The sequence below is a fragment of the Pogona vitticeps genome, chromosome 6 (genome assembly GCF_051106095.1).
Source record: "Pogona vitticeps strain Pit_001003342236 chromosome 6, PviZW2.1, whole genome shotgun sequence".
In the NCBI taxonomy this organism is placed as follows: domain Eukaryota; kingdom Metazoa; phylum Chordata; class Lepidosauria; order Squamata; family Agamidae; genus Pogona; species Pogona vitticeps.
The window spans coordinates 49140772-49154064 of record NC_135788.1 but is presented as its reverse complement, the minus strand read 5'-3'; the positions used below and the strand labels follow the sequence as shown (position 1 = coordinate 49154064).

At 41.0% G+C, this 13293-nt stretch overlaps 1 protein-coding gene across 1 annotated transcript in view; it reads right to left on the bottom strand.

Moving 5' to 3' along the window:
* The window catches only part of LOC110086127 (collagen alpha-4(VI) chain), a 106922-nt gene that overhangs the window by 68834 nt on the left and 24795 nt on the right, over positions 1–13293 (bottom strand). The window contains exons 9-13 of the mRNA XM_073003491.2: positions 12158–12733; positions 6384–6733; positions 5663–5741; positions 3677–3822; positions 3480–3572 (exon numbers count right to left, since the gene is read on the bottom strand). Coding sequence (XP_072859592.2) covers positions 3480–3572; positions 3677–3822; positions 5663–5741; positions 6384–6733; positions 12158–12733 — 1244 coding nt within the window. The remainder of the gene's footprint in view (positions 1–3479; positions 3573–3676; positions 3823–5662; positions 5742–6383; positions 6734–12157; positions 12734–13293) is intronic.

Genomic DNA, 13293 nt, shown 5'->3' with positions numbered 1-13293 from the left:
GGGTCAAATTTTAAATAAATAACAGATTTTATTTCTATTTATTTTTTTCTTCTTCCAAGTTTATTTGAATTAACAAGGAAAATTATGATACACGGAACAGCTAGCTACGAGTTAGACCGTGGTAGAACAAGAAAATATGATAGATTTTTCTTTCACCTTTTATGGTATTGAAATAAGCACATTTACACATCTTGAACATGAGGTTGTACAAATAATGTTTTATGATGGAAATAATGGTTTGGAGCTCTCCTTCCCCTATGGCACGCATTGTATGTTCATCAACAAATTACTGCTTACACCAAAGTGAGCCAAAACCACAATCAGTCCTTTCTGGGGGCAGTTCTTTTTTGTGGCCAAAATAAATGAGTAAGAGAGATGGGTGGTTGAATGCAGAGTGCTGCAACCCATAGTATTGTTCTTGCTAAATATTTACTGAATACAAAGAACGCTCTTTCCCTTAGCAAATAATTTGGTGCTGCTGGATGGAAAGACTATTTTGCCACATTTGGTGAATTTAAAGGGACCCTGATCCAGGAGAAGGCCTATTTGCATAGACTTTCTGCACCCATTTCTTTCTGCTTACTTTTCCTCCTTCCCTGCAGACTTCATTTAGCTGTCATTTGATACAGGAATGGCTCTACTAAGATTGAGATAAACACCTCAGGCATGCAGCCTGCCCAGTATCCTCAAAGTCATTGGTTCTCAAACTGGGGTCCCCAGATGCTCTTGAACTGCAGTTCTCAGAAGCTTTCACTACTTGATTTGTGGGAGTTGCAATCCAAGAACATCTGGGGACCCAAGTCTCAGAAGTAAAGGCCAGTCCAGACTGGGGAATTTTGATTTTAAAGTTTTTTTTTAATCTTCAGCACAATGTATTTTCTCACATCAGCAATCCTTCCATGCACACTGGAGATGTTTATTCTCCCATGAGTAGGGTCTTTGGATCACCAAAGTGAACAAAGTTTACCGGGTGAACAAGGTTTACCCATTTTACTTGTAACTGTGTCAACTATGGGTTTTAATAAAATGTTATGGCAGAAAAAAAATAAGAAATTTAAATGGAGAACATTTTAAATATAAAAGCATGTAACAGACATCCAGACTGTATTTTACTGTCTGAATATAATGTCAGTTCTGTCTGAATATGTCAGTAAATTCTGTCACCAGTCAGTTGTACTCCAAAGGAGGGGGCTACTATAGAGCCTGATCACTAGCCCAGGAGAGAGCTACTCAAGAACACTGCTTAGATATCGGTTAGGGCATGTTGCCACCGGATACCCATAGGAAAGCTAAAATCCCACATCAGATTGTTTTGGCTAAGCAAAACATCAAAAATATATAAACAGATTTCTATCATGTTTACAGAAAATCTCTCAAAGGATACAGGAACCCTGTTTTTACAAACAATGGAGAAATCTCTGCTTGGCATGGGTGAACATTATCTAATGCAATGTGATTTAATTTCCTGTAACTTCATGGTTTGCCATGCTCAGTTTTGATTTATAAATAATATGGATTTTTAGGATTGTATCTATCCTTAGCTGAACTGACAAACACAGAGAGCTCTGAATGTTTCTGCTAAATTGACTTTACTTTTAATAATGACTTAACTGGCACTTGAGCACCAGGTATGGAAATCTCTCAGAAGTAAAGAGATGGCCGTGTGTCTTCTTTTAGGGACATAGTTCTCCATCTGAGGAGTTGCCACAGAATGATCAACCTGTTGAAAGTGCCCTTCGTTTGAAAGGATGTCCAGTCCAAGAAAGACTGAAAGATAAATAACCAGAAATAGTAATATCAGGAACCTTGACGTTGGCCATCCACAGTGAGTGAGTGCTTGGGCAACCAACTCAAGGAGGCACAAAGATCATTTCATTATTGTTTTCACCACTATACCGTAATTTTGCATCAGTACCTATAAGTTGTTCATACTCCTTGCTCACTTCTAGGATAGGCAAAATTGTGCTGTTTTGTCCTTCTTTTTGATGTTTTCTAAGGAGCCACCCTAGGAATAATCAAGGAGTGAACTGCCTGCAAATAGCAAGGAGTAGTTTGTTGTGATGAGTTTGGGTCCTCTCATAGCTATACCTCTTAATTATATGGATACATATATATTGAACTCCTCACATCATCTGCTCTCTAGATACTGGTTTCCTCTTTTAGCGCTCATCTTCAGTCTGTTCTTTCCATTTTGCAACAAATTCTTGGAAGCTTTGTTAAAACTTCATTACACTATTAAGTTGCTTAATGTTTTCAATCTAGTTCAGAGTATGACAATAAGCTTCCTGTCCTTTCCTCTGTTCATTGGAAGAGGCACCAACAGCTTCCCACAGAGGACTGCAAAAACAATTAGTGAATCATGCTTTGTTTCATTTTCAAACAGTAAAAGTTAACAAGGAGAGTTGACTGGCTAGCATTCATGGGGCCTTCAGATCAACCAAAGATTTATGTGCACAGAAGCTGAGGTTTTCATTCTTATTTAACATTTGAGATCTGAAGGATTTCATACATTTCTGTCTGAGGCTTTCAGATTTTATGAAAGTAACTGGAGAAACCACAAAAAATTGGTTTGGATCTGCTGTGCGTCTGTCCCTTATTTATTTTTTCCACTTAAGGATAATGCATTTAGATCTTCAAGACTCCCAAATGAAGTTGGTATCATTGTCACTGTTCCTTTTCCTGCTTAGTTCTGTTCTTGTTGCGCTGCAAAAACTAACAGCTGAATTTATTTGCAGATTGCAATCGTAACATTAAGTGTAACATAAACTGTGTCACTGCTAAAAAGCCTGGGCCTGCTACATACCCTATAAATGTCCTTGGTTCTGTTGAAGAAAGCCGAAATATAAATGTAATGATACTTCAGGCAGGTGGAGCTTTAGCAAGGCAGTCTGAGACAACCACCTCAGGTAGCAGATGCAAGTATAACCTCCTAAACCATTTCTCTTGGGAGAAACACAGCCTCTCTCGCACACTCAAAACTAGTCTTTTGCCTTCAGATATATCCCACTGACAGTATTACAGTATTACAAATTCAACTGCCAGCTCAATGGGTTTCTGCATATCGAATGCTCAGGGTGAAACCTGTGCATCAGGCAGCAAAATAGTATTACACCCACCATGGCTTCAGGGATTCCCCTGTATCAGGAGTCATGAGATTCTATCGCATTCCCACTTTCTCTCAGAATTCGGAAATATTGTATTTTTGGACTACAATTCCCAGATTGCCCTCACCAGCATGGGCAATGGTCACACTGGCGCAGGGTTCTACGAGTAGAAGTCTTTAAAAAAGCAACCTCTCCAAGCAATGCTTCCTCTATTGGCAGATGAAACGGGAATCAGCACCACACAAGTCATCCCCATCTAGTATACCCCCCCGTTCCTTCCATTTTCCAAAGCACACATCCTTCCCTCTTGCAGCGCATTGGCATGTACCTGCAGTTTCATTCCCCTTACCTAGTGCCACCCTTCTGTGATCTTACCTTCCTTCCATGAGATCCAGGAGCACCCCGGATTCCGTCTTCCCCCAAACATTTGCAGCAAACTCTGCAGCATTCTCGTTCTGCAATGGTGTCCTAACAAATAACAAATAGCGAGCAGCTATGATTGTTCTATTCATTATTAAAAACTGAAAACAGTGTCCTCTATTCTTCTTCCCTTTTTCCACCAAGAAACTTACCAGAGCTCGCCATAAGATGCTTGGGAGTTCCGGGTTCCCCATCTGCAAAGGTTCTCGATATCCAAATCCTCTCCCAAACTCGATTTCTTGCAATTCATGGAATTCCTGAAAGTTTTCTAAGCCAATCATTAATAATGCATCAAGCCCTGAAAAAGAAAATAGGTGTTAAAATGAATTACTTGGTTTTCTAAGCTAGATGGTTTTCATCTATTTTGTATTTGCTCCATTTAAAAGAGAATTAAAAATATTGGAAAGATGTTTTTGAAAAGAAGAAAGGTCATAACTGGTTATGTCACCTTTAATGTTACCAAAACTGCTTTTGTAGGATGTTTGATAGCTTAGCGTGACATTGCAACAAGGAATTATGGTGCATTGTTTCTAAATAATCCAATGTCATAAACAATGTTTAAACCAGAATCTGTAAGTGACTTATGCACCCTGACTTGTTTCAATGCAATCAGTCTCAGGTTCAGATACTGCACTAAGTTATTTCTGTTTGGTTTGTTGACCTGCTCATGCAAAGCTATTCCTGCCCAGTTGCCTTACCTGCTCACATTTTCTGGAATAAGGGCAAGGAAATTTGACCAAGCACCGAATACCAATTCAGATAACTTCTGTGGGGTGAAGGCTCATTCCAGTGTTGCCCAATGCCAGAGGCCAGAGTGTGAGACAAAAAATACTGGCATGTTTTAATGGCAGCTTAGAATTTTAACATGTTAGAAAAGGAAAAATCTCATCTAGAAGTTGAGAGGCCACCAATAAGTGACATCATGGGAAAGGGGTATGTGGCCATCTTGTAAATTCCAGGAACTGGGTTGTACCTGAGGGCTTAAGATTCCCACCCATGTTCTGGGAGGTCAAAGAACAAATCTTAGCAGGTGGTGGTACCATTTTTCTGGAATTAAAACCAACAGTACAGCTATAAGGAAAAGAGACTATATTTTATTTCTAGTGTGCATCAGGAAGAAGAAGAAGAAGAAGAAGAAGAAGAAGAAGAAGAAGAAGAAGAAGAAGAAGAAGAAGAAGAAGAAGAAGAAGAAGAAGAAGAAGAAGAAGAAGAAGAAGAAGAAGAAGAAGAAGAAGAAGAAGAAGAAGAAAAGTCAATTGACTAGATGGGTGGCACATAAATGCAATAAATACATAAATGAATAAAATAAGTAATATTTTTTGTCATTGAATGTATATACACCGTATACACATACAACGAAATTCACAAAGAACACTCAGAGACCAGACCAAAACACACACACCCTCATAAGAATCCTAAAACACAGAACCCGCCTAAGAACACACAGTACCTACACAACATACAACACAACAGACCAAGTAAGAGTAATACAGTCCAACAACTCACTGCTGGTGATTCTTAAGTTATAATTTTTATAACTGATGTCTTCCTCTTTCCATCCAGGTCTTCATGGAATCAACATTTTCCACCCAAGTTAGACTCATGCTGAAATGTTTGTGAGTCAACATGTTTTACTGTTTCCAGATATTTCCTAATTTAAGCTTCAGAACACCATCTACTTAGGAAGCACAGTGAATGCCTCTCGTTTCAAGGCAACTAAATTATGTAGTCAACATATGACAAAGGACTGTCATCTATAAAAACGTATGTAGTAAGAAATATGTTAGCCTTTGAAGTGGCACATAACTCTATTATTTCTGTTGTGACAGACTAGCAAAGACACCCCTAAGAGCACAATTACAGAGTGTTCCGTGATTTTGATACAGTGGTTCAGCAACTCTATTTATGAAGCTTTCATGGGGGCTTTTGTTTGCATTCTAGAAACTTCTGCAAAATTGATGGTGTTTGTGATCCTCCTACATAGAGGAAAACATAGAGGAATTAACAAGGCAGGTTCAAAGAAATAATACTATGTCTCGTTCTTTTTTGTCTGTGTTCCCTTCCCGAGTGTGTTGTGCAGATGAACATCAAGTAACTTGGGTACCAGGGTGTAAAGGTGCTTTTTGAAATATGTATACCTTTCTGCCGAAGAATGTCCACTGTTGTTTTGAGCATCTCTATGCTATCGTCAGGGCCATCGGTAAACACTAAGAGAACCTGTGACAAAATAATAGCAGTGAGGGTGGTGTCAACCTTTCTTAGGGCATTCGCAAAGGCTTTCATGGCCGGGATCTAATGGTTGTTGTGGGTTTTTCGGGCTCTTTGGCCATGTTCTGAAGGTTGTTCTTCCTAATGTTTCACCAGTCTCTGTGGCCGGCATCTTCAGAGGACAGTGCAGAGGATGTTAGGAATAACAACCTTTAGAACATGACCAAAGAGCCCAAAAAACCCACAACAACCACTTTCTTAGGGCAATAGATGGGGTGAAGATATACCTTAAGGTTCTATGATATACCAGAAAGTTTTGCAACTGATATCCACAGCCGGTTGTGATATTGCACTTTCTTAAACTATGCAGTGCCTGGCAACATGCTACATTAAATTCAGCACTTGAAAAAGTTACTCTATCATGTTAGCTGGTGTATTCCGGTCACTATAATATTCCCCCCCCCCCAAATAAAATAAAATAAAATTTGCATTTTCTGGTTATTTGTAGGAAAGTACATCAACTCTTACACTCCAACCACAATACAATCTCCTGTGAATATTTAGAGATACCATAGCACAATTCATGTCCGCTTAATAAGGAAAATTCAGCAACAAAATGAGAAGTGATTGCATTAATCAAAAAATTATTACCTTGCTTTGAGCAGAGGCCAGACTGAGGGATTTGTCCCAAAAGAAGTGGAGAAAAGGTCTGTTCAAGTTAGTGTCCACTGTGGTTTGAACAGCCCAGAATTTCTGAATGATCTCATCATTATATGCTTCAAAGTCAGAGTCAAACAAGGTTTGGCCATCATCAGCGAAGACTTGGTACCTAAACCTGATGTTGACAGTTGATGTCAGAATGCAACTAATATTGATCATGGGACCCATTTGTTGCATGAGCCAGGGCAAGTACGTCTGCATTTTCTGTTTCAAACGGAATGCAGATGGAGACCTCGAGCGCTCAGAAATATCAACTCCTACAGAAATAACTATGTTGCAGTCTGTAAAGAGAGGAACAAAGCAATTATAAAACATTTAAGGATGAAAGATATATTCATTGTGAACTACTCAGGTAGGACTAGAAGTAGGAGTAACGGAGTACGAATTAAAATACTGAAATTGTAAATAGAGCATCTAAGTAATCAGATAATGTAAACTGCCTGCACAGTAACAAGTCATTTCAGTGACTCGTCTATTTCTATGGGACATGGTTGCTTTCCAAATGGATGACAGTGCTTGTCCTTTTTCCAACTGCATCATCACCAGAAAAAGTAACATTAATTTTTCTTGCAGTTAGGGATATGCCTCTGTTTTGGAACAATGCCCCTAAATGAAGCACAGCAGGGATATCTGTATGTTATCAGAGCAGAGATAGGGCTGTTCAAGAAGTCCCCAGTCACAATTGGGTATGCTATGGTGCCCCTACAAATACTAAAGTTTGAAGAGTTTAAAATGTTGAAAGTTGAATTAAAATAGCTGACAACACTTGTCATACCAAAAGATGGTAACAGCAGCAGAAGATTGACAGCTGAAATTCCAGTGAAAGCCAAAATCACTACTGGAAATTTTAATCAATGAGTCACCAGGAAGGCCCAGATTCCAAACAATTGTTGGGCATTAATACACAGCAAAGGGAGAGTGGTACACTGCTTATTAGGTTAGTCATGTTCTAGAATTTTATTGCTTTTAAAAAGCTACACTGAATCTTTGTTACATACTCTGAGTTGGGAATAGGTGGCCTGGCATTGGCCTGGCTCCATTCCTTCTTGGAAGACCGCCCCCAGAGAGTGCAGCTTGAGGAGAGTTTCTCGGCCCCGTGGAGTCTCAATTGTGGGGTTCCACAGGGGTCGATTATCTCCCCAATGCTGTTTAACATCTACATGAGGCCGCTGGGTGGGGTCATCAGGGGGTGTGAAGCCTTGTGTCATCAGTATGCCGATGACACTCAGCTCTACATCTCCTTTTCACCAACTGCAGGAGATGCTGTTCTGTCCCTTCAGTGCTGCCTGGGGACCGTACTGCAATGGATGCAGGAGAATGGGCTGAGGCTGAACCCGGACAAGACAGAGGTGCTGAGGGTGGGTACCCCCACAGTTGGGGATTTGGGAAACTCCCTCTCTTTGGGGGGGGGTGGCTCTGCCCGCAAAGGATGGGGTCTGCAGCTTGGGGATCCCCCTGGACCCGGCGCTTACTATGGAATCGAGGTGGCATCGGTGGTCCATTCCGCCTTTTTTCACCTTAGGCGGATAGCCCAGCTGCGGTCCTACCTTGATGTTGGGGCGCTCACTACCTTGGTACATGCACTTGTAATCTCAAGATTAGACCACTGTAATGCGCTCTACGTGGGGCTACCTTTGAGGTTGCTGTGGAAACTACAGGTGGTGCAGAATGCGGCGGCCAGACTACTTAGTGGAGTGAAAAAATACCAACATATCTCACCCACTCTGGCCGCACTGCATTGGCTGCCCATCCGATTCCGCATCGACTTCAAAGTGTTGATGCTTACGTATAAAGCCCTAAATGGCTTAGGGGCTCAATACTTGGCAGAACGCCTACTCCCACCAAGATCTACCCATGTCACTCGTGCAAGCCAGGAGGTGAGGCTGAGGGGCCTAACGCCGAGGGAGGCCCGGAAGGAAAAGACAAGAAATCGGGTCTTCTCGGCGGTGGCCCCTCGCCTCTGGAACAACTTACCTCTTGAGATTCGCGTGGCTCCCTTGCTGGGTATCTTTAAGAATCAATTTAAAACATGGCTGTTTCGGCAGGCCTTCCCATCAGATAATCCCTGACGCCCTTTTCTCCCTCTCTTATTGTTCCTCCCACTTTGTGTAATGATTTTCTATTTAATAATTGTTTTATATATTAGTTTTATTGTATTATTAATGTTGTTAGCCGCCTAGAGTGGTCCTGATCCGACCAGATAGGCGGGATATAAATAAAATAAATAAAAATAAAAATAAAGTAAAAAATCCTTAGGATTGAGTGTGTTTGTGAATGTGGATGGATAACTGTCTGTTCTGTGCAAGATTTGATTAAATAGGTCAAAGTAAGTATGGGCTTTTTTCTCCACTATGACCTCTCAGTAATTTTTTACTCTATTTTTAATCCAGTCCTTAGCTACCACTCTACCTTTTCCAGGTTAAAATCAAGTAGGGAACGACAACTACAATGTGGAAAGAAAGAATGGTCCATCTCTAAAATGGATGGAACATCAGGAAGATCTAGCCCCTGGTCACACAGAGACCCGGGTTACTTGGAAGTCTATTAACAGACCAAAGTTGGCAGAACAAAGGTAAATCTTAGAAAATGGGGCTTTTTCACCAACAGGATTTCAGGAGTGCAAAGAAGAACAGCCATCTTCACACCTATCTCAGTGTATACCACACCCCTCAACATGTATTATGGACATTTTGATGCTAGATGCCCCAAATGCTCTTGATGCTGGCCATTATTGGGCAAAAATTCTTTGCTTTATTTATTAATTGTAGTATGGGAAAGATTAAGACTGCAATCTTATGTACACTTACATGTGAGAAAATCGTCTTAACTCAGTGGAATTTACTTATGAATAAACATGCACAAAACCATGCTGTAAATCATGGAAAGAATGAAACAGGATGTTCAAGCAATGATGCAGGCCTTCCTGTCTTGTTGGGCTGCAACTCCCATCAGCTCCAGCCAGCATAGACAGTGGTGGTGAATGCTGGGCGATGCAGTTCAACATCATCTGGAGAGTCACAGTTTGTCCACACTGGGGTTTACAAAACCACTCACTTGTTAGACATACATATATTTGAGCACATCTCCTTTGGCTCTTTGTCCTAGCATTTTAAGAAAAAACATAGATGTGTCTTCTTCAAAAGTTAGGTTTCCTTTAATGATCTCCTCCCATGGCCTAGGCTCGTATTCCAGAGGCCACAGATAAGCCACTAGGAGGTGATGCTGTTTTGTTTTCCAAGTCACAATTAGCAGTTTTATTCATCCAGGATACAGTTGAGCTGCTTATAATTCCACACTGTTTGGCAAACATCTGGACTCTATATATTCTTGAATGCTCTGTGTTTGCTCACAGCTCAAACAACCTATGTAAATAGTACTCAGGTCAAGAGAGGCAATGCTTCCTAAGCTAAACACAGTCCAGCTGTTTAAAGCAGTTCCTCCTGGAACATTTATGAATTCCACATCCATTTTATCGAGGTTCTGTGTTGTTTCTCACTTCCCTTCACTTTCCTTGCTGACCATTAAGGCATCATCCTTATTAGTCAACTCTCAGAAGAGTACTGTGGAACTTCAGCTTGCCTCTTTCATAAGAAACAAGGGGCTGCTGCCACTTCTGCTTCTGATGTCATAGATTTCTTTATGACAGATGCATGCTGAGACTCTCAGGGTGGTCTGTCATGTCCTGTGAGGGACATAACATCATTAGAGGCACACCAGCCAGGCAAAGTAGATGCAGCTTGAAAGGATCATGAAGGTTTGGGTGCTGGACCATAGGAGTGTCAAAATTATCTACACTGTGAGTCAAAATGTGCACAAATCAGACAATATATTTTCCTCTTACTGGAAGATACTAGCTTCTACCTGATTTACCGAGCTGCCTTAATAAGGCAGCTCAGTTAAACAATTTAGGTGATGTATTGTGTATTCGGATTCAGTGTTTGGGCTCATGTGACAAAGAGAACCCTGCTTCCCATCAGCTCTGTTTAAGGAAGGGAGTAGGAGGAGCCTACTGGCTTACCATTGGACTAAAAGCATTCAGTGATTGATGGTCTTGTTAACTTTTTGCTTTCTTGCCCTGGTCCTCTTAGTCTGTTTCTTGTACATGTACATTTGTCTGGCTCTGATTTCATATCATCAGTGACTTCTTCTGATTACATTCTGGCCTAATCTATTGAGTTTGATAGGCCCATATCTGGCCTAGCTAAACATTACTCTTGGTCTGTTCTGCAGGTTTTATATTCTTTACGTCCTATGATCCCTCCTGATTCTGCCCCAGATCAGATGATCAAAGAAATGGAAGGAACCTTATGGGTGAATATCTTAACCTGAAGTCTGATCCACTCCCAGCTTAATCAGTCAGATTTGAAGGTAGTCAGGGAGAGGCAAAGCTATTTATATGAAAGAGTAACACAGTGGTTATTAACCACAGTGATGGAGGATGCCTGCAGATAATAATTAAGGAGTAGCTTGCAATGTGGCAGGGGCTTTCAGACTTCAGTGAACACACTAGAAGGGGCAAAGTTCTTCAGGCTGCTGTGTGCTCTCAGTCCCAAGATGGAAGCCAGGGAAAACCTCCTTAGCAATGGATTTTGCTTGCCTTTCTAATGCTTCCAGCAGTTATCCGCAGGGGGAACACATAGAAGGAAATATGGCTCTCCCAGTTCCTGTGCCTCATATGACAACAGAGGCAGGGAGAGAAGCCAGTTAAATTCTCTGGAATGCCTGTAAGCTCTCTGAAACATAGTAAACAAGCTACAACATTCCTTGACTTATTGTTCTGCTCTACCTGATTTGGAGGTTTCACTTCAGTGTTAGTTACATGATTAAATGCCCATCCTTCATATCCTGCTCTTAATGGGTAGGACAATCAATTACTCCTTCCTTTCCTTCTTGTGTCCATATATGTAAGGCTTGATGAATATGCCACTCTTCAGTTGCTGCTGAACTCCAGTTTCCATTAGTTTCATCCAGCCAGGCCAATGATGAGGCATGATGGTGTGGCGTTCACCATTATTATGCTGAATAAGTCATGCATTATTCATGTTCTATGCTGATGTGGTTGAGAGGTGGGGCCACCAGAGAGGTTAAAAGGCGGAGCCTGAGAGTAGAGTTCGGTCAGAGTTAGGGAGAGAGATATTTAGGAGATCTGAGGTGTGATTAGTCTGAGGAGTAATAATAATCTGTGAGATTTAAATAGAATATTGATGCTTGATGAACCTGAAGTAATTACTTATGAATTATTAAACATCTGTAATTAATAAACCTGTTTTAAGAAAAAGTGAAAAGTGAATGGACCTTCGTTTTTCCTAAGTAAAGTATGTTGGTTTAGTGATCAACTGGTGGCAGTGTGTGGAAAGGTGTTTGGTTCGCCTTTGTGTGCTCTGTGTTTGGAAGACAAACAGGGGTCAACGTGGGGCAAATGTCAGATGGTAGTAGTAGTTCGTCAACATCCAGAGAACCAAGAGCTCCCAAAACTGCTAGAGATAAACACAAACTCTCTACACTAATCATGTCAGTCTCTTTAGTGTTTCTTCATGGATTTGTTTCTAGACCTCAAACCCTCCTATCCTCAGGCTTATTTTTTTTAAGGCAAATGATTCCAACTAAACTGCCCACAACATCGAGTGTAATTACCGATAAAACATCTACAAGAGAGAATATTTAGATTGCTTATTTAAAAACAGAAAAGAAAAGATGGAACTTACCCTGACTTGGCAGATCCTCAGGTTCACAGATCTCAGAGATGAGCTTCCTCTTAATACTTTGCAATACGTTGAAGTTTTCCACCACATATACTCTCTGAGGATCACCAGCAATTCGAAGGAGCTCAAAGGAATTTGTAGTCCCTATGCCTATTGCAAAGACTTTGATTCCGTCATTCCGGAGAGCAATGGCTGCCTCATCGACACTGTCATTCGCATGTCCATCAGTAATTACTAGGAGGAATTGCAATGCTCCTTTGTTCTTACGGCCTCCATTAGCTGCCTCAAAAAAACTCCTGACAAACCTCAACCCCTTACCAGTGAAGGTGCTGGTTTTTAATTGGACAATTTCATCAATCTTCCTCTTTACACCAATGTCAGTGAAGAATTCATTCAGGTAAAATTCTTTCTTGGGATCTTTGCTGAACTGAGCCACTCCAATCCGGACTTTGTCCCTATCAATGATGAAGCTGTCTACAATTTTCTTCATGAATGTCTTCATAGCAAAGAAGTTACTTGGTGATATGCTTCCTGAGCCATCAATCAAAAACACAATGTCTGCCTCTTGAGCGGCACAAGCTGCCAAGAGAAAAACACACTTTCCTGTGATCGCAGAGTCTATTATTTTATTCATTAAGTAGAGAAGTGTGAACTGGCTCTTTAAACATGCAATAGCCTAAACTCAAGTGGTGATCAGATGAGTATTTGTCCCATGGTTTGATCCAGGTTGGGAATGCCTGGTTTGCCCCTTTTCCAGGCAGCCACTTGACGTATGTACCATTGTGAACCAGACTGTCCCTGATTAGTGCCTGCCTGCACCTTTTGGGGCCCCTGTCGGGGTTTTGTGTAGGTATAAGTAGGGATTGAACCAAAGTGGGTGGCTTAAGCTGCCCCTTTGCTAATGCAGGTTAATGATCTTGAGAAATTGAAAGCTTCCTTCTCACTTCCCGGAAAAGGGGAAGGGAGAGGAAGTTTTCCATTTCTTCTTAATTGTTGCTAATGCATTGTTGATGCTTGGAAAGGGCTTCTTTTTAAGCCCCTTTAATGCATTGCTGGTGTGCTGTCTCAGTTAACAACAATTACAAAGAAAGGGAAAACTTTGTCTCTCTTCTCTGCAGGAGAGCTGGAAGGAAGCTTTC